The sequence below is a fragment of the Dichomitus squalens genome, assembly GCF_000275845.1.
Source record: "Dichomitus squalens LYAD-421 SS1 unplaced genomic scaffold DICSQscaffold_4, whole genome shotgun sequence".
Classification (NCBI taxonomy): domain Eukaryota; kingdom Fungi; phylum Basidiomycota; class Agaricomycetes; order Polyporales; family Polyporaceae; genus Dichomitus; species Dichomitus squalens.
The window spans coordinates 1,420,471-1,439,161 of record NW_006766886.1 but is presented as its reverse complement, the minus strand read 5'-3'; the positions used below and the strand labels follow the sequence as shown (position 1 = coordinate 1,439,161).

General features: G+C 57.8%; 8 protein-coding genes across 8 annotated transcripts; 2 read left to right on the top strand and 6 right to left on the bottom strand.

The window, feature by feature from the left end:
- Window positions 1–853: 853 nt before the first annotated feature.
- Window positions 854–4,273, top strand: DICSQDRAFT_133612 (Rho GTPase activation protein). Its single transcript, XM_007362639.1, has 9 exons — window positions 854–1,160; window positions 1,226–1,359; window positions 1,409–2,089; window positions 2,179–2,331; window positions 2,386–2,541; window positions 2,592–2,696; window positions 2,752–3,458; window positions 3,533–3,659; window positions 3,725–4,273. The coding sequence occupies exons 1-9, from the start codon at window positions 1,007–1,009 to the stop codon at window positions 3,818–3,820; spliced, it is 2,313 nt and encodes a 770-aa protein (XP_007362701.1). The 5' UTR covers window positions 854–1,006; the 3' UTR covers window positions 3,821–4,273.
- A 518-nt stretch (window positions 4,274–4,791) lies between these two features.
- Window positions 4,792–7,180, bottom strand: DICSQDRAFT_178456 (subtilisin-like protein; the record flags this gene model as incomplete). Its single annotated transcript, XM_007362638.1, has 10 exons — window positions 4,792–4,956; window positions 5,012–5,159; window positions 5,225–5,406; window positions 5,474–5,668; window positions 5,728–5,852; window positions 5,913–5,975; window positions 6,029–6,157; window positions 6,214–6,321; window positions 6,378–6,492; window positions 6,554–7,180. 10 exons carry the CDS (start codon window positions 7,178–7,180, stop codon window positions 4,792–4,794), a joined length of 1,857 nt encoding a protein of 618 aa, XP_007362700.1.
- A 604-nt stretch (window positions 7,181–7,784) lies between these two features.
- Window positions 7,785–8,204, bottom strand: DICSQDRAFT_53095 (uncharacterized protein; the record flags this gene model as incomplete). Its single annotated transcript, XM_007362637.1, has 2 exons — window positions 7,785–8,071; window positions 8,138–8,204. The coding sequence occupies 2 exons, from the start codon at window positions 8,202–8,204 to the stop codon at window positions 7,785–7,787; spliced, it is 354 nt and encodes a 117-aa protein (XP_007362699.1).
- A 2,357-nt stretch (window positions 8,205–10,561) lies between these two features.
- DICSQDRAFT_52128 (uncharacterized protein) lies at window positions 10,562–10,906 on the bottom strand (the record flags this gene model as incomplete). Its single annotated transcript, XM_007362636.1, has 1 exon — window positions 10,562–10,906. One exon carries the CDS (start codon window positions 10,904–10,906, stop codon window positions 10,562–10,564), a length of 345 nt encoding a protein of 114 aa, XP_007362698.1.
- A 166-nt stretch (window positions 10,907–11,072) lies between these two features.
- On the bottom strand, window positions 11,073–11,631 carry DICSQDRAFT_52811 (uncharacterized protein; the record flags this gene model as incomplete). The annotated part of the gene is made up of 2 exons (XM_007362635.1): window positions 11,073–11,219; window positions 11,281–11,631. 2 exons carry the CDS (start codon window positions 11,629–11,631, stop codon window positions 11,073–11,075), a joined length of 498 nt encoding a protein of 165 aa, XP_007362697.1.
- Window positions 11,632–12,847: 1,216 nt separating this feature from the next.
- On the bottom strand, window positions 12,848–14,174 carry DICSQDRAFT_178454 (TPR-like protein). The gene is made up of 7 exons (XM_007362634.1): window positions 13,864–14,174; window positions 13,785–13,804; window positions 13,691–13,719; window positions 13,534–13,627; window positions 13,248–13,467; window positions 13,099–13,182; window positions 12,848–13,037 (listed from the first exon to the last, which is right to left on the bottom strand). The coding sequence occupies exons 1-7, from the start codon at window positions 14,036–14,038 to the stop codon at window positions 12,997–12,999; spliced, it is 663 nt and encodes a 220-aa protein (XP_007362696.1). The 5' UTR covers window positions 14,039–14,174; the 3' UTR covers window positions 12,848–12,996.
- Window positions 14,175–14,419: 245 nt separating this feature from the next.
- DICSQDRAFT_51978 (uncharacterized protein) lies at window positions 14,420–14,900 on the top strand (the record flags this gene model as incomplete). Its single annotated transcript, XM_007362633.1, has 2 exons — window positions 14,420–14,513; window positions 14,752–14,900. 2 exons carry the CDS (start codon window positions 14,420–14,422, stop codon window positions 14,898–14,900), a joined length of 243 nt encoding a protein of 80 aa, XP_007362695.1.
- A 646-nt stretch (window positions 14,901–15,546) lies between these two features.
- On the bottom strand, window positions 15,547–18,301 carry DICSQDRAFT_153076 (uncharacterized protein). The gene is made up of 3 exons (XM_007362632.1): window positions 18,000–18,301; window positions 17,547–17,887; window positions 15,547–17,479 (listed from the first exon to the last, which is right to left on the bottom strand). Exons 1-3 carry the CDS (start codon window positions 18,252–18,254, stop codon window positions 16,573–16,575), a joined length of 1,503 nt encoding a protein of 500 aa, XP_007362694.1. The 5' UTR covers window positions 18,255–18,301; the 3' UTR covers window positions 15,547–16,572.
- Between the last annotated feature and the right edge of the window lie 390 nt (window positions 18,302–18,691).

Below are 18,691 nucleotides of genomic sequence, written 5' to 3'. Positions count from 1 at the left end.
GCGGGACACCGCATGCCTGCCTAGTATGGCAACGGTAATCTGTAATCTATACCGCTTCCGACTTCGCTGTCTGTATCTGAAAGACGGTCAATCATCTGGCACACCTGTGTGAACACTTGACACATGGCGGTGAGTGTGTAGCACGGTAACAGCTCTAAGGGTCTTCCCGTGAAACCGAGCTAGCCAGATAGCAAGTAGGGAGACACAAGGGATCACTGCGCTCAGCTAGGAGGCGGTCCCAGACGAACGAAGCCTGCGGAAGTAGTGACCCTGCCAGCGGCATCTCAGCGCACACATCCCGAACCAGCGCATGGTTCCACCAGGGAGCGGGTCTTTCGACTTGGGTGAGAAGGAAAGGTCGTCATAACACAAACTCCAAACTATGTAGACCTAGTTGCGCGATGAGTCGCTGTGGCGGCAAGCGGACGGCTGGGTGGCTGTGAGAAGCTGCGGCATCTGTGGTGGCAGCGAAGAGTTGGAGGCATGTGCAATGCGGGGAATTGAGAAAGGAGAATGTTTGACACGAACCAGTGTATCGCTCGGGCGCAGGGGATACTGATGGACTGCCTTCACGACGTGCGAGGGGATGGCACGAGGAGTGGAACGTAGACGACGAGCAGGACTGCGCGAATGTGCCCGGACGAGAGATAGCGGGGATTGACGCCTTTTTCGGCGCGGTAACAAGGAAGTAAGATTTGTCGTGAAGTCGATCTATAGTCTCTATTAGAAGATCAGTTTACCTTTGCCGGTGTTGTTGTTTCTCAGTTCTTCTCTCACTCCCGCTCTCGCTCTAACTCTCCCCTCCACTACGGGCCCTCCCCACTCTCCTGCCCGTCTTCGCACACGATATTCTCCCCCCATATCAAGTCGCTCTGAGCGGGTCACAGGCGATACCTGGCCTTTGTTATCTATCTTCGCTTTCCTGTGACGCTCGCTTCTCTCTCCGGTGTTCTAATCCGCACGATCTTCTCCAAACTCGCCCTGTACCGCCGACCAAGCCGCCAACATGTCCTACTCTGACTACCCCACCTCGCCACAGTCCCCGGGCAGCATGTCTACCCGCCGCCTCACCAACAGAAACACCAACCGCTACAGCGTCACCGCGCTTTTTAGCATGGCCGCCGAGCAGGACGTCGAGGTTGAGGATGAGCTGGGCCGCGGTATGTAACTACCGCCTTGCTCTGGCACGCGCATCCCATTCACGCCCTTCTCTGCCGTCCTAAAGCCCAAAAGCGGCTGAGGGAGCTCAAGTCGCGGATATCCGCTCAGTCGAAGCGCAACTTCGTGCTCGAGCGAGACGTCCGCTTCCTTGACTCTCGTATCGGTTTGCTCATCCAAAATCGAATGGCTCTTGATGAGGTGCGTTCTACGCGCTACACAATTGCGGCGTCCGCTCATTCCAGGGCAGCAACACGAGGTGGAGAAGCACCTAGAAGAGGTCGACCCGACTGAGGGCCACTATCCAGACGACCGAAAGCTGCAGCAGTACTCGAACCTCTTCTTCCTCCTCCAATCCGAGCCAAGACATATCGCGAACCTGTGCCGCCTCGTCTCTTTGACCGAGATCGACACCCTCCTCCAGACGGTCATGTTCACGCTCTACGGAAACCAGTACGAGTCGCGAGAAGAGCACTTGCTGCTGACCATGTTCCAGTCCGTGCTCTCCTCCCAGTTCGAAACCGCGACCGAGTTCGGCTCCCTACTCCGCGCCAACACCCCCGTCTCGCGCATGATGACCACTTACACCCGCCGCGGCCCAGGTCAGAGCTACCTGAAGAGCGTGCTCGCTGAGCGGATCAACAGCCTCATAGAACACAAAGACCTCAACCTGGAGATCAACCCGGTCAAGGTCTACGAGCAGATGATCCAGCAGATCGAGGAGGAGACAGGAACCCTCCCGCCCAATCTGCCGCGCGGAGTGGCCCCGGAGGTGGCCGCCGCGAACGCGGACGTGCAGGCCATCATCGCGCCGCGGCTGACGATGCTCATGGAGATTGCGAATTCGTTCTTGCTCACGATCATGGAGAGTTTGGAGAGCGTCCCATACGGTATCCGGTGGATCTGCAAGCAGATTCGCAGCCTGACCAGGGTATGTGGTAACGGTCTCCATTCCTGCGCGAAGGGCGCTTATGCTTACCTGCCTGCGCATCCCTGTGTCTGCTCGTTTCGTGTGTGTAGCGGAAGTACCCTGACGCAACGGACTACGCCATCTGCTCGCTCATAGGCGGTTTCTTCTTCCTTCGCTTCATCAACCCTGCGATTGTCACGCCACAAGCATATATGCTTGTAGAAGGCGTCCCTGCAAAGCATCCCAGACGGACATTGACCTTGGTAAGCGTCTACTTAGTGCTTATGTGACAGCCATGATCTCATGCGTCCTCGCAGATTGCCAAGATGCTGCAGAACCTTGCCAACAAGCCGTCGTACGCCAAGGAGGCATATATGATCACGCTTAACCCGTTCGTAGAGAACAACAAGGCGCGGATCAACCAGTTCCTGAACAACCTATGTGAAGTTGGCGACTTTTATGACACCCTAGAGGTGTGTGTTGCCATGGTATGCGGGAATCATTCACTGACCGTCTTGTGCAGATGGACCAGTACATGGCCCTGTCGAAGAAGGATCTCGTTATCAACATTACTCTGAATGAGTTGTATAACACCCACTCCCTGATTCTACAACACATCGAAGTCTTGGTACGTGCGCGCGATACGGCATACAGCAAACAGCAGCTAATGGCACGCTTTGTAGTCACCAAATGACAAGCAACATCTGCGAATCTTGACCGACGAGCTCGGCGCCGCACCGCCTCAGGTTCCCCGGAAGGAGAACCGGACGATCGAGCTGCCCCTCTACAGCCGGTGGGAGACCCCCGTGCAGGACATCCTCATGGACTCGGTCTCGCCGTCCGACATGCTCTACATGGAAGCGAAGTCGATCTTCGTGCAGCTCATCCGGTCGATCCCGGGTCTGGCCGAGAAGCGGCCGTACAACCTCGCCGCGATTGCGGAGCGCGCCGCGACGACCAAGGATGCGACGCTCGTCCGCAAGGGCATCAAGGTCAAGGAGATGCTGCGCGAGCTCGAGGAGCAGAAGATTGTCGACCGGGGAGACGGCTACAAGCTCATGCAGGACGAGGTCTCAGCCGAGCTCGTCCACCTCGGCAACCTGCGCGAGAAGGTCCTATTGGAGACGAAGAGCCTCGAGGCGGTGTACAAGACGATCTGCGACCACAACAACTACCTGCGGGGCCAGCTCGAGCAGTACAAGGCGTACCTGCAGAACGTGCGGCTGACGGCGTCGAAGGAGAAGGGCCAGTCGACGGGCGTGGGCGTCGTCACCGTGGGCGGGAAGGAGAAGAAGCCCGCGAAGCCGGTCGTGCACGGGCCGTACCGGTTCACGCACGCGCAGCTCGAGAAGGAGGGCATCATCGTCGAAAGCAACGTGCCCGACAACAGGTCAGTCCAGCGCGCCCGCCCTATTCTCGGTGAAGCGCGGTCGCTCACGGAGCCTTCTCTTTCACGCGTCTCAGGCGGCCGAACATCTACTTCAACTTCACGTCGCCGACGCCCGGCACGTTCATCATCGCGCTGCACTATAAGGGTCGGGAGAAGGCGATCCTGGAGATGGATCTCAACATCGATGATCTCCTTGAGAAGGTATGTTCGCCGGCGTTGTACTGAATATATTCGTGCTCATGACCGTCTTTCTTCTGCGGGAATAGCAAAAAGACAACAAGCACCTGTTGGACCTTGAGTATGTGCAGCTCAACGTCCCGAAGGTGCTCGGTCTCCTCAACAAGATCTTCACGAAACGATGAACGAATTCCTCTCGTCTGCACCCGTTACCCCTTGCCTTCGCGCATTCTTGATTCCCCCAATCTCTCGGTCATTGATGCCTCTGAACATGATCACGCCCACGCTCGTTTTGGTTGTCCCTCTCCTCGTGCTACCCCCGACCATATCTACACGATCTTTTCATGTCCTCTCCTTATTTCCCGTCAGCTTTGTTGTTCATTCCGTCGTCCTCTCTCGCGAGTATGATTATCATACACCCGGGCCACTGCGTTGCTGTCTCCTCTTTATACCTATTCCTTTGTTCATGCCTCACGAAGAGTCGGTCCCGCGCGCTCGGGTTGTAACAGCATTCCTCGTCCTCTCTCCTTGCCCCTATCATTGTCAGTCCGTTTGTTCGTATTATTTTGTCCTTCGCGCGCCGATCACGGTTCTCACGTTCGCGCTCGACCTTCCGCTCGTGTCTGTCCTGTCCCGCCTCCCGTCTCTTCTCGTCATCTCGAGCCTTTTTGCCTGTTGCAGGATATGTATCAGTGGTATATCCCATGTATGCACGCCTTCTGGACTAATCTCGTCGTTCGTTGATTCGCAGCAGTCATCTTGAGCACCAGAAGTCGACAATGTTGTCCACCTGACGTAAGAGCTGAGAAACGAGGATGAATACTTGGGGCCCATGCGGCGCGGGTCTATTGCGAGTAATAGAGTCTAACAGATCAACCATCAGTAAGAGAAGTCTACGAACGGCGTCCGCTCGTATCATCCAAAGGTACCTAGACACATGTCCTTGCGACTTCCGCCCCTCAACGGTCTGTTGACCTATGGGTGGATTTGTCTCTTCCCGCGTGCAGCGGCTCTGCTGGATCATGGTCGCGTTGTTGACAATGCATTCACTGAAACCACGACACTGGATATGTATGATTACAACAACACGATGTCCGAAATCAAGATCCTCAGTCACTTTCCAGCTGTAGTGCTAGCTCATATACGCAGCACCCGGTCACGGAAGCTGCAAGAACGCTGCCAGAAGAAGCGGAAAGTTCAGTGTGCCCAGTCCGGTAACAGGGTCCCAGCCAGGAGCAGCGGGGAAGCCCTCAGTCTGGCATCCGGGGTTCGTCCCGTTAGTTATGTCGTTGTACACATGAGCAAACTCGCGAGAGTACAGCTGGAATGTTGGCGTTGACCATATAGATCTCTGTCAAGCAGAGTGTAGGACGTACCGCGGGGTTGATCCAGCCCACCGTCCTTTTACCAGCGGCGATACGAGCATCGTTGACCGACGCGACGAAAGATGCGAAGATGGGCGCGGATGCGGATGTACCGCCTGACTGGAAGAATTTTCCGTTTGTTGCGACGACAGTGGGCCACCTAGGAAAGCACGCTTAATCACCGCAGCCACTGAGCCGTGTCGAGGCATGATGTTATACACGTACCCATTAGCTGCAACGTCGGGGTAGGCTCTGCCAGACCTGTTGAAGATGTCCGGAGCGTAGTCGGGTGCGAACTTGGACAGATACTTGCTGACCTGGGCCTCTTGCCAGCTTGGACGAGCAAAGTTGTTCGAGAAGCCGCCTCCAGACGGGAAGTCGGTCGTTGCCTCTTCGGGATCGTCCACCTGAAGAGTAACGAAACGAGATGATCGTTCAGATGCGCGGCCTGACCAAAGAAGCATGCGGACAAACACTATTTCCGGGTACCACTGACGTCGCACCGACAGCCGTGACGAAGGGACACGAGGCAGGCAGCTGCCCGATGAACGTCCCAACGGGGTTGCCGTTGACAAGAGTACCATTCACCAAACAGCCGTGCTGGCCAGTTCCGTACGAAACCCCGCTGTCACCAGATGACGCAACAAACGTGATGCCCCTCAGACTAAGCTGTGAATGTGCCGCATGGCTGAGTAAAGGGGATATGTCCACGTATGACGTCGACGTACCTTGCCAATCTCGGTGCATTGCCTTGTGACGACGGGAGTGATAGTGGGGTCGATGTAGTCGGGAGAAAAGTGGTACGAGATGGATATAACATTGGGCAGAGGTTTGTCTCCACAGTCAACAAGGTCTGTTTCGTCGTGACTCGTAAGCCCAAATGTCCAGTGTTTCTCAAAAGTCTGTAATCAACCTTCGTCGCTTACACCGTCCCGCTCACAGAACGAAGCATCAAATGCGCCAAGAAGTTCGTCCACTACGGCGAGTAGGTTCAGTTTGCGAGAAGAAAAACAAGGAAAGAGAAGTTACCTGGATTCTGATTAGCATTGGTGGTTCCCACAGCGTATTGCTTGACCTCCTGCTTGGCACTGAGGAGACCCATCACGAGGTCAAAGTCTAACGTAGCTTCCCCCAGAGATCCGGGCGGGGAGTTCGTTCCTGCAAAGTCATCGCACGTGAACCAAGGACAGACTGGAAGCTCGGCATGGACAAACCATTCTCGATGCTGACCAGAGTAGGTACTTGCCCAACTCTATCGGGGGCATACGTTTGGAAGAACAGATCTAGGTCGGCGGGCTGAACTATGTTTGCTTCAAACTCGGCTGTGAATCAACACGCTGTCAGCTAAGCCCCTCCACAACGGGATATGAGCACCAACCGACAGCGATAGTGTTCCTATCGGCGGCAAGAGGTTCGTAGTCGAAATGGTACAGGTCACGCAAGCACTCGATTGTGACCGCTTCGTCGCAACCTGACGCCTCTAGCTCCGCTTCCTGTAAAAGTCGTACGTATCAGAAGCTGTCACAGTGTTCGTGAAACAGCCGTTGATCCTACCGAGATTGGCTGTGTGGTGGCCCCAGACTCGTGCTCGACATGCAAGAGGCTAGACGCAGAGGCATCCCTCCGGGTAACCACCGAGTTACCAAAGTGTACCGTAGGCCACACAATGTCGACGTGCTTCGACACATGCTCAGGCAAGGCGTAACCTTGGTGGCATCCAACGCGCTCAATGCCTGTCTTGCCATGACGATAGATATTGTATTCTGCACCGAGGATGCGTTCGGCCTCGGCAATAGTCACGTTGACGTGAAGCGCATCCCCGTTGCGGCTCAGCTGGATATTGTCTAAACTAATCCCGTTGTCGACAGCAAGCCAAGAATGCACAACGTCCACGGTGGTCTTCGAAGGTCGAAAGGTGTCGGTGACCTTATCAGCGGGCCAGTGCTTGCCATAGTTAGGCGATGTCGGGTCGGCAATATCTAGTAGGTAGGCTTCAAGGTTTTGGAGATTGGACTGGGCGAGGCTGAACTTGAGGGGAAGCAGGGCGTCGGGGTCGGCGCGACGGTGCAGCGACCAGCCTTGCGGGACCGATCTCTGGTAGATGGCTGCCGACGAGAAACCTGACGCGAGGACAAGAGTGACGAGTGCGGCTAAACCAAAGAACATCCGAGGTAAGGCCATCACGGAGATAGAAGTCGACGCAAGCGTGCCGAAGCTCAGGAGGTGCAGGCCTGAGACGTGTCTGCGTAGCGGATATCCTTATAACGACTACAGTTGACGCAACCCATAGCCGAGATGACTGAACTACTATCGACGCCGACGGGAGTCAACATGCCGCACCCTAGACCACCTGTTGGGCTTGGTAGAACACATGATGAGGAGTTGTAGCCAGGGAAGACCGCGTCGAGCGAAGTTCTCGAAGACGATGCCAGCATGGTTAGGGACAAATGCGGCCGGAAAAGCATTAGCGTGTGACTGCAAATCTCCGTCTCCCGCTAGATACGACCACAGATATGGCCATCGTGTGTACACGACGCCTTCTGAGATGCTCACCGAAGCGCGTGACAACGACTGATGGATTTCTCCCGTCAGAACAGCTCCCGGAGAAGTTGCGCCGTTGTATTCCCAGTGCGAAGTGACACCCGGATACCGTACATTCAGCTATCGCCATCTCTGGGCTGTGCAAATTTCACGTCATGTTGCAAATGAGAGAAATGTGACGAGGAGGCGGCCCGCGGCACTGCTGCGCGCCTAAACGGTGATGAGCGGTACTCAAAATAAACAGTCAGAAGCACAGCAAGGTCAGCGGGGAGAGTCCCTCTGCAATGACCTCTCGAAATTGCTTCTTAAAGCGTCGATACTTGTGGAGCGAGAGGTCGAACTGAAGTGACTTGAGCAGACCTGCGTATGCGTGCGGCTTCCGGGAGAAGACGGCGTGAAACGCGTGGGTCCCCAGCCATGTCACTTCCGACTTCTGGACGATGACGCGCGCGCGATGCTGTGTCGCGAGCTTGTGTCCTGCCTTGATGCAAATGGACGAGTAGGAGAAGCGGATGGTCTGTCGGATGGTTCCTAACGTTTCATAGTCAGGATCCGCCGCCGGTGACTAATGGCCATCCTGACGTGTACGATACGCACTGAGGATGAAGGCACGGCCCTTCGAAACGTCTAACCCCCATTGGCGGAGATAGTGGTACATCTTCATGGCGAGAACGGCGAAATTCTGGTAGATGTTGACGTAGATGGCATCTCTGGAGTTGAGTTCGGCGTCATTGTAGATGATGTGACTTTTGGACTTGGCCAGTCTGCAAGCGCCATTCGTTGAGCACCCGCACGAGGGGACGTAGCAGGCAACATACTGCATCATCTTGTGCGCGAACGCCGCCCCTGGGTGACGTCCGTACTCCACGGTCAGCGAATCTTGTAGGTCTTAAGGGCAAGATCAGCTCAAATTTGCCTGCACGTAGTTGATAATGCAAGCAGAAGCGCGTAGAAACTCACACGTATCATGATACCGCGCGTAGTCCACAGTCACGGACAAGTCTGACATATTGATGGAGTATCCGCACCACGGGAAAACTGTCACAATGGAGCTTAGTATAGACCTAAAGGTCAACGAGGAGCTATTACCTTTCGACCGAGGATCAACAATGTTGACAAGCTCCGGATGATCGAAGTTCATGAGGCTCTTGTCCTTCGATATGAAGCACCCGTATTCCGGATGACCTGCGTGAAATAAGGCTGTAGGGGAGGTTTGCGGAAGACTGATGGTCTAAGCGTACCCTCGGACACCATGTCGTAGAACCCGTTCGCTTTCGACAGGTTGGTCGTAACCAGTAGCCAGTCGTCGATGAGTCGCATAAAACACTGTGCGAATGTCAACAATGCAGATCATACATTTGTCACTTAGACCACCGGAGCATACACATTCGGGATCTTCGCTGAACCTGAACACCTTGCGCTCCAGGTCCCCGTAGAAGAACGAGCAGAGGATAGCTGACAGCACCGAGCCCTGGGGGATGCCGACCACTTGCCGGTAGTACTCGTTCCCGATTTTCACCAAGTTCTCGGTGATATGCTCCTCGAGGAGCGCGATGATGTCTTGCTTCCGCGCATACGGGTACACCACCTGCGATACTGACGGGTCAGGGAGTCCGAAGCACCGTGATAAGGAAGAAAATCTCGGAACGCGAACCTGATCCACGAAGACCGTATTGCGTATCGCCTCCGCGAGCTGTGCAGCGTACGCGAGAAAGTGGGGATGGTCGTCTGTCGACGGAAGTGAATGAACGTCCTCCGCACGGCCACCCAGCGTGTGACAGACCGACCTTCCGGCATCGCTTTCTTGACATACCTCCTCTGGAACTTCTCCCCAGCCTTGTTGACGGCGCCGTAACGCTGTATCATGTATGTATCCTACGACACACATGAGCCGGTGACCGACGTCCATTCAGCTAGAGGGAAACAGTACCTCGGAGAGCAGGTCTCGTAAAATCTCAAGAAGCTTCGTCTGCTCGATCGTATCGAAGCACGCCTGGACGTCGACCTTGACGAAGTACAGCTTGGGTCTAAAAAATGGTTCACGCGTAATCGAATCACGGTGCAACCTCCGGCCAAATCGTGTGGAAGAAGAACATACAGCTTCTTCGCCTTTGGGTCCCCGCCCGTCAGCCGCGCCTTGAACGCCTTCAGCTTCGCGTAGATCTCGTTGGGCCCGAACACCGACGCCCCCAGAGACTCCGGTTGACGTTCCTGCAAACGATCCGTCTCCACCGTCTTCTCTTCCACTCAGAGTGCCCCGCGTACCTTTTCGTACGTCAAAATCTGGAACGCGGCCTGCAGTATCTGGTTGATCGACTGCGACGGCTTGAACGGGTCCTGCACCCTCCAGCGCGTCAGCGTCCCGCCCGCAAGCCAGTGGACAGCACCCCAGCAGCAGCAGTCGTACCTTCTCGACCCGCCTGCGCAGGTTGACGATCGGCCGCACGCCCGTCTCCTTCGGCAGCAGGCGCACGAACGAGAACCCCAGCTTCCGCTGGCGCAGGATCTCCTGCGCCTCGAGCTGCCGCGCCGCGTCAGGACCTCCGTTGCTCTCCACGAACCTGAAGCCACAGACACAGCCACGGCTGTAACGCGAACGCACCTGCTCGATGCGCCGGAACGTGTCCGTGCTCAGCTTCTCGACGAGCGGCGCGCACAGCGTGTGCCAGTCGTCGTGCCGGAAGTACAGCAGCCTGTTGCGGAACGCGGCCGACTCCGTCACGTAGAACGTCGTCTGCACACCCCGCGTCAGCACACCACAGCACAGCGCGCGATCGTGTCTTCATCGGTCGATTCCAAGCTGAGCGCGACCACGCACCTTGAGCAGGGGCAAGAGGAACCCGTCGAAATACCAGAACAGGAACTCCTCGAGCAGGTCCCGCCGCTTCCGCGCGTCCGTCACCGACACCCGCGTCTGCTGCAGGGCCCCGGGCGTGTGCGGCGCGAGCCAGTCGCAGTCGGCCGTGCGGAAGTGCTGCAGCACGTTGTGCACCGTCGTCGTCTCGTACCGCCGCATCGTGATCATATGCTTGACGTCTGCAGCCCGCCCGCCCGTCGAGCCTTGAGCTTCACAAGCTGGAAGCACGGAGCAAGCAGAAAAAGGCACGCACGTTGCATCGCGACCCCGAGGTTATAGTCGCTGCCCCAGAACGCCTTCGGGACGACCGCCTTCGTGACGAGGACGGCATAGCGGAAGACCTCATCGGCCCCGCACGCGAACTCAGCGAACCGGGGCTTGTGCCTCGCGTGCTTGCGCGCCTGAGAGGGGGCATGCAGGGCGAGGACGGGGCGGCCAGCGGCGTCGAGCGAGATGCTCGTGTCGGCGACGGTCGGCTGGGTCTGCAGCTGGATGGACGTCTCCGACATCAGTTCCTGCGAGGGGGGACGGGGTGAACATCGCGCCTCCTCTCGAGCGGTTCAGCGGGTCACCGCCAGACGTGCCAGACGTACCAGGATGACGCCGCTGTCCAACGGCCGACTCGTGTCGCTGGCGAGCTACCGCATGCGGTCAGCGCTGCAGTCGCAGTGCGGATTATGGGCGGCAGGCCCGGCGTACCTTGGACGGGCAAGCCATGTCGAGGAGCATCTTGTACTTGCATTTACGGTGCCTCCATACCATCTTCTCCAAGGGGTCCAGGACATGTTTCAGCCGCTTCGGGGTCTTGCACGGCCCCTTGTTCTAGTTTATGCGCCGTCCTCGTTCCCTCTGGGCTCTTTGGCTATAAAATCGTTCTGCTCACCTTGATCTCCTGTTCCCTGTGCGCGCCGTCTGGCGTCCGGGACGACGCGTGCTTGCCCAGCGGCCCCGTACAGAATGCGCTGCGCAACCCGTACTCCCCGGGAAAAACGTGCTTCGCGAGGTGTCTGGCATGCTCCATCTGCCGCCTCGGGTCGGGATCGATCCCAACACCTGTCCCCGCCTCGGCGGAGGAGCGCCAGGCGGGGTAGAAGCGGTTCAGAACGTCTGGGTACCACAAAACGGTCAGCGACAGCGCCCTCCGGTGCTTATGAGCTGCAGACCTACGTTTCGGGGGAATGCCGACGATGATCTTCGCGCTGTGCGGCACGAACGACGGGCGGGAGTACAACATCCGCGCGCGGAGGAACGCGACGTCTGCTGGGGTCACTCTAGCGGTGCGTCAGTGAATGTGGACGTGCATGAAGGGCGCGCGAGTGGGTTATCTTCTGTACTGACCGACTCGGGTCCGAGGTGCGGGGCGGCTTCAGCTGGTCCGACGGGGCCGTTGGGGCCGTTGCAAGTGCACGTTTCCGACGCTTGGGCGGACGCTCTTCGCTGTACCCATTCATACACCGTCGCTTGGTGCCTCGCCGGGGCGCGTCGTGCCCTTTACCACGACGCGCATCGTCGCTGGTTGGCACCGGCACAGCGACGGAAGGCTTCATGTGCAGGACCGGGTCGCCGGTCATCTGACACAGACAGCCGTTGGGCAGAGAGACGAACACGGACGTCTCCGTGAGCAAGTGGAACATGGCGTCCTCGCCTACCCTGTAGCGTGCCGTCAGACCGACGAAGTGCGCGCATACAGCTGAGTGCAACGGACCTCTGGAGCAGAGTCTCCCATTCTTGCGCCTGAAGGGCGGTGACCATCGTGTTGACGAAGTAGTTGGTCAGCGGCACGCGACTCGCGCCGATCTTGCTCCTCGCGTCTCTCTGGTTGACCTTGCGGTAGCCGGCGGTGATGATGTTGGACGGCCGGCCGCCTCGCGCGTTGAGGAAAAGTCTTTCTTGGGCGCGGTCGATCACCTGAGGGTGAGTAGAGGTAAAGGCATTGCGTGCTGGGCAAGACTAGATCGTCACTTACGTCTTGCATATGGGACATGGGGGGCGTTGGGACGAAGCGCTTCAAGTTTTTCGGAGGCACGCGTACTGCCACGTAAGAAGTCTCTAGCAGAAATCTGTAGGGGTTGTCATCCGCATCTTGAATCAACTGGACGTCAAGCCCCTGGGTGTCGAGGATATCGTCCAGGTAGGCATGCACGGTGGACACGACCGGATAGTAGGCGTTGAGTATGGCGAGGGCGGGATTGGTGGGCTGGGTCGGATGTCGTGCAGGAAGCATGGTTGGGCCAAGGCGTCGGCAGCAGCCAGCCACCTTCGTCCGTCGTCGTCGCCGTCGAGAGCAAAGTCCGCTGCCAGTGGCCGCGCGTCACCACTACTACACGCCCACGTGTGCCTCCGTCACGCGTCTCGTCACTCTTCCCTTGCTCCTTCTAGACACTGTTAGCGACATCGACCGCATCGATCGCACTCGCGATGTCGACTGCTACCGTCGATATACGCATCTGCGCGTAATGGATTCGTACATTGCGATAGGTGTGAGCAGAGGGAACTGGTGATACAGCAGCATATCCGAGCAACAGTAACAAAATAGCAATCGGAAACACGAAGCAAATCAGGCGGCGATAGTACAAGCACGACCACTGGCGCGACAGTCTCAATCCTTGCTCAGGTCTATCTTCTCCTTGTTCAGGAATCCTGCACAAGACGCATGAGTACCGTGTCCGTGAGCATCAAACAGTGGCGAGAGGAGGCGCACCCTTCATCTTCTGGTCGTGCTTCACAGTGACCGCCTTATCCTTCGCGCGCACGCTCGCGAGCTCCTCCTCGCACGCCTCCCTGTCTGCAAATCGTCCGCAGCAGCATCAGCACCCGCCCGCATCCACAAGGACATCCCCCCAAACGCACCGTTGGGGTCCCCGTCCTTGATCAGCTCCTCGAGGATCTTCTCCGCCTTCTCAAAGTAGCCCTGCTCCTTCAGCGCCCGCGCCTTCCGGAACAGCGCCTTGTAGTTCTTCTTGTTGTGCCGCAGCGCCTCGTCCGCCGTCTCGATCGCCCGCCGCCAGTTCCCCCTCTTCAGGTGCACCTGCGACATGTTCGAGTAGATCTTCTCCGAGAGGAACTCCACCTGCGTGCGTTCCCGCCCATCAGCATAGTATATTCTAGGAGAAGAAGGTTAGGACGGGACACGCACCTCCGTCCGCTGCTTCTCCTCCGCCGCCTGGTTCACAGCCTCGATTGGCGGGGGCGGGGGCACGGGCTGCCCTAGCGCCTTTTGCGTCGCGTTCCTAGGAAGGTGCGATCAGCGTGCATGCACACGAGGAACAGTGGCGCACGCGGCCAGGACGCACTTGTCGAGACCCTTCAGGTACAAGAGAGCCTGCGAACATGCGAAGCGTGCGCATCAGTACGTTCATTCGCCACAGAGATGGGTGCCCGACGTACTTGGTGGTAATACCTCAACGCTGCATGCGGTGCGAAGCATGAGTACGCCGAACCACTCCTGTGCGGTAGACACCCTCACCTCCTACGAGATCATTGCTCTTGAACGCCTCGTCTCCCGCCGCCTTCTTCTCCTTCGCCACGTTGAACTTCTCCCCGATGTCGCCGCCCGCAGATAGGTTCGAGGGCGCCGCGGTCTGCTCGCCCGTCGTCGTTTGCTGCTGCTGCTCTTCGGGTTGCTCGGTGATTTCGGCCATAATTCGCGTTCTCTAGAAGTTTGGTGAAGGGAGATGGAGGGGTGCACGAGGAGTGACGGGACGACCTGGTGTGGTGTGAGTTAGTAGAGAAGGTTATATACCGCGAGGCCTTGCGTTGGGCCGCGTGCACAGATGCTGTATCTGCCCTCGCGATCTGTCCCTGCGCGTCCGCATAAGTACAGACTTCATCTAAGCGCCGTGTTACTCGTGTAACCCATATCTGGCGTTGTCCTCCCAAATACCGCGCAGACTCGATAGGTTATCGCGCGATATCCAACTCAAGGTGCCAGTTGGACGCCGGAAGCGGCAACGACTCGCTCGGAGCCAGACACCTGCAGCCTCGACATCCCCTCCCTCACTCGCACTCACACCGCCGCCGCCATGTCCCTCCTCGCGAACATCGTCGGCTTCTCCCTCGTCGGGATCGCCGCGCGCATGGGCCAGCTGGGCATCCAGAAACGCCCCATCCTCGAAAGTGCGTGTTCCTCATGCCCTTCATGCGTCTCGAGTGACTGACTGTCTGACCCGTGTAACCTCCGTCCGCCCCGCCGCTCCGTCCGGCCTCGTCCCCGCTGTCTCTCTGCCAACATGGCCACTGGGACGATGCCGCCGCCCGACACGCGTCTCGGCCGTACCCGCGAACGCTCTCGTGTGGCCCTCCCGAACCTGGCGTCCCCATATACGTCCGTGATACACCCGCACCGCCCTCGCAGACCCCATCGGCCACGCGATCGCCGCGGGCACCTTCGGCTTCGCCGGCTACTGGGCCTACCAGTGGGACAGGCGCGCCGCCGTCCTCCTCGCAGAGAAGCGCGCCGAGATCGCAGCGCGGCGGGCGAAGACCGACGCCCCCGCATCATGAGCAGACGCAGGCGCAGGAGCAGAGGCCGACGCATGTCCTCTAGTCTGGTGAGTCTTCCGCGTGTGCATATACAGAAGGGCGGAGGATGCTCAGAGTCGTCCCGTCCAGGCCGGAGAATCCCACATACGCACACATACAGTACATCGGTCGTCGCTGTCGTCTGTCTCCTACCTTCGCACTGCTGTAATGCCCCAGCGGGCCCTGCGGGGCCCCTGTCGTCCTATGAAGCGTTCTCGGACGTCATGCGCATGTGTGCTCGTAGCTTCTCAGTGTCAAGGGATGAATAGGCATCATCCACTCATCGTTAGTATCTCCGCAAGATCGTAGGCTCGGCCCACCTGAAGAGGTAGTTCAATGTAGCGTGCCCTTAGGTCTCCGTGCACGCGGCCTCGTGTCTTGACCTCGGTATCCGGGCGCAGTTTGATGAGCTGACCGGCAGACTAGCCCTCATCACACTCTCGTAAAGACCAGGGCGGTCGGCGCTGCAACAGCAGCGTCCGGTTTTGATCCCTCCATCCCCGAAGATGTTGCCCATGGACTTTCGACAAGACCCACCCTTCGCAAGTCTGTTTGCATGTCACTTGATGCACACAGCGTTCGCCCACCGATCCACGCCATCCCAGGAGCAACGGCTACAATTGAGGGCAGCAGCCACGACCAAATGACGTACACGAGATTCTTCCAAAAAGCAAGGGAAATAACATAAGTACTACATGAACGAAGAAAGAGCAGGAATCTTAATCCCGAAGCACGCGTGCGCAGCAGACGAGAGAAGAGAAATTTTGGAACACATGTACAAGAAATATGCAACTAGACCCGGGCACGCTGCGCCACCCAGTCCATGTCTCCCTGGTCGACAGACCGAGAGAGCCGGGATCTCGGGCGGCACATGGACAGAGAGAGAAGGAAAGCAGAAGGAACAGTAACGGCGTAAACGGAGAGTACGCATCTAGGTGTGAGCAAGCGTGGAAGCAGGATCGAAGAGAAAGGCGAGAGGAAAAGCAAGTCAGAGTTGCGATATACCCCGAACTATGGTATTAGCCTTATTTCATAGCTCGAGATTCAGTTCGAAGAGAAAGGTTAGCAGTGGTGTGGCATGGAACGCCGAAGCGGTCGAATTGGAGACTGTACACTCGAGGGTTAAGGGGGAGACCATGAACGAGATCAACGGCATATAGTACACCATAGCACAACCGGAATTTTTCGCCGGTATATACAGCGCGCACGGGGACACTCCGTGTATGTCGTCCTCAGCCGAACTTGTTGGCGACAAGTATTGCAGAGATGCGGGGATCGAGCACGATCAGGCGTCGGGGTTGGCGATATTGAATTGGGGTCGGAGGGGGAGCATCGGAACAAACAGGAACTCTTGTCATGGGGGGATTGTGGTGGTACAAAATAGAATGTGCGAGTGTTCTTGGTGGGTTCCGGGGAAGGGCGAACGAGCGTATGAGATTGAGCATTGAAGCGAGATTGTTGTCGAAGGAGCGGTGACGGGGAGGATTCAATACGCCTCCAGTAGGTATAACAGAAGGTGAACGAGAGTGCGGTATGTAAGCCGACGAGCTGGCCGGAGCAAAAGATGAGATGTTGCAAGATTTTCGTGTTGAAGATGCGGGGGTCCGTGACGAATGAGCCAATGCCGGAATCTGACGCCGAAGATGATGCGGATCTAGTCGAGCTGGAAAGCGCTCCCAAGACCGAGACCTGCCCCGAGGCTAACGTTCTCCTCTTCATGGGTCGCCATCATATTGCCAAATGAGATCTTTCTACCCACAATCGCACGGGCTGACGAAGGGGCTTTCGTGCGACGGGGCGTTTTGCGCGACGGTGACGGCGGAGATGGCGTCGGGATAGTGGATGGCGGAGACAGTGACGAAGGTGACTTCCGATGGGACCGGGGCTTTACGATGGGCGTAGGATGCTCAGGGCGCGCCGGAGGAGGCTGAGGTAACTCCGGGCCCAAGATGCTGGGATTGCGCGACAGTGTCATCTTGGGCCGGGACGTGCGACGGGAACTGTCCGTGGGAGCGGCGACCGAGGAAGGTTTCGAGATATGCTTAGTTGTTCTCCTGAGCTGCTTGGTTTTGGCGGGAGAGACAGCGGGAGGCGAAGTGGCCGGAGGGGTGGGAGAGCACGCCTTGACGCGCGGCTTCTTCGCTTTCTTACTCCGCAGCTTCTCCTCCTCGTCCGACGTGGTAACATCAGAACGGTTAGAGAAATCCACGCTCATAGCATCGGAGCTGCGCTTGGAGATGGACCCAAAAGAAGGTGCACACTTGAGTGGAGATCCAGGGGGATAGAGCGCGGATCCTGCGAAAGACTCCGTACGTCTGATGCGCTGGACCCTAGGATCGACCCCTGGATTCTGGATATAGGAGTCGGAGGAGTTGGAGATAGACGATAGCGAACGGCGGAGACGGGGGATCTTGGAGCCAGAACTGCATGAGCTTTGCGAGTTGAGTGTAGTAGAGCTAGCAGTGGAACCCATGGTACGAAGGCGGGGCGAGGTACGCGCATAAGGGTGGTAGGCCGGATTGGGGATCATACGTTCAGTGTGCTGCAGACGATATGATAAGCTTGAGAGGTGACGTTAGGTCGTTAGCCGAGATCCTGATGACAGACGCTCATAAAAGTCGGGCTTACCGCGCGATCGCGTCGTCCGAAGGGTCAAGCTGGGCAGCGGTTGGCACGAAGTCCATACTTGACTGCTTATGCAGGGGGCGCTTGAACCCTCTGCTGGGCTTCTGTTGTACTGAACCCGGGTCGGTGCTTTCTTCCTCCGCGATAGTATCGCTCGCGGTGTCCTCCTTCCCTCGCAGTCGAGCGAGCTCGACGATCTTGGCACGCGTGGCTCGTAAAGAGTGAGGCCATTCGGCTGGCCCTTTTGCGTGCACGACACCCCTTGCGATCTTGTCGAGGAGATTCGAGGGGGGTACGGGGCCGTTGAAGGGGGTTATGAGGTGTGAGGGAAGAGCGTCGAGAGTCTGCAACAACGCGTCAGCTGTCGGACGCGACCAGGGGGGTCTAGAGACATAGAGACGCGCCAGGGCTGCGGGTATAACTGACGCGCAGAAGGAAACGCGTGCGTGAACTTACACGGGACAACAGACGCGTCTGCTCTGGTTTCCACTCCCACTCGAGGTCGTCTGCTCCGTCGTAGTTGGAACTATTCCAGCTGTCTGAACTCTTCCTGTTGGACGCGGGAGACAGGACCGGCAGGGGCGAGTTCCGGGGCGGTGGAGTGTGGGGGTCCGAGACAGACGAGAGCATGGACGAGCGACGACGGGGGAGAGAAGGATGAGGCATGACGAGGGAGAGTGCGGGAACGGCGGCGGGGCACCGTTCATGCATAGTGGCCTAGGATGAAGGAGAGGAGTGTGGTTAATAGATAGAGCAGGGCGTACGGTACGGGAGCGGAGTCTGAGGGCGATGGGGGGAGCTAACAACGTCCACCCGGATCTGTGATCACCGACCCAGAACACAAGCCACGTTCCTTCTTCAGGGCAGGTCCGTTCGTGCTTCGGCGTCTCTTCCCATCGCCCAATCAGCGCTCGCTCCCGCCATCCCCTTGCACAGACGCCCGCCGTCATCGCGTCGGTGACATCGCCTACGCCCCCCCCCGCGTCGATCCCCGCGAGCGAGTCCATTATACGCGACCCTTCAAGATGGAATGCCCGCCGCGGAGCGCTCTGGCTGCGATTTGCTTTGTGCAACATGGAGGGGGCCATACTCCACTCACCTCAGGTGGACTATCGTCGCCTAGCACTAGCCACACTCGTGTTGATATC

What these genes read in the sequence shown, in the direction of transcription:
- DICSQDRAFT_153076 (XM_007362632.1), bottom strand. Translation starts at nt 18,254, where the DNA reads ATGCATGAACGGTGCCCCGCCGCCGTTCCCGCACTCTCCCTCGTCATG. An exon ending in AGACGCGTCTGTTGTCCCGT is followed by an intron (nt 17,888 to 17,999) that starts GTAAGTTCACGC and finishes GCGTTGTTGCAG; the next exon opens with ACTCTCGACGCTCTTCCCTC. An exon ending in TCGGACGACGCGATCGCGCG is followed by an intron (nt 17,480 to 17,546) that starts GTAAGCCCGACT and finishes TCACCTCTCAAG; the next exon opens with CTTATCATATCGTCTGCAGC.
- DICSQDRAFT_178454 (XM_007362634.1), bottom strand. Translation starts at nt 14,038, where the DNA reads ATGGCCGAAATCACCGAGCAACCCGAAGAGCAGCAGCAGCAAACGACG. An exon ending in AGGAGAAGCAGCGGACGGAG is followed by an intron (nt 13,468 to 13,533) that starts GTGCGTGTCCCG and finishes GAACGCACGCAG; the next exon opens with GTGGAGTTCCTCTCGGAGAA. An exon ending in GCACGACCAGAAGATGAAGG is followed by an intron (nt 13,038 to 13,098) that starts GTGCGCCTCCTC and finishes CGTCTTGTGCAG; the next exon opens with GATTCCTGAACAAGGAGAAG.
- DICSQDRAFT_133612 (XM_007362639.1), top strand. Translation starts at nt 1,007, where the DNA reads ATGTCCTACTCTGACTACCCCACCTCGCCACAGTCCCCGGGCAGCATG. An exon ending in ATCGAATGGCTCTTGATGAG is followed by an intron (nt 1,360 to 1,408) that starts GTGCGTTCTACG and finishes ATTCCAGGGCAG; the next exon opens with CAACACGAGGTGGAGAAGCA. An exon ending in TCGATGATCTCCTTGAGAAG is followed by an intron (nt 3,660 to 3,724) that starts GTATGTTCGCCG and finishes CTGCGGGAATAG; the next exon opens with CAAAAAGACAACAAGCACCT.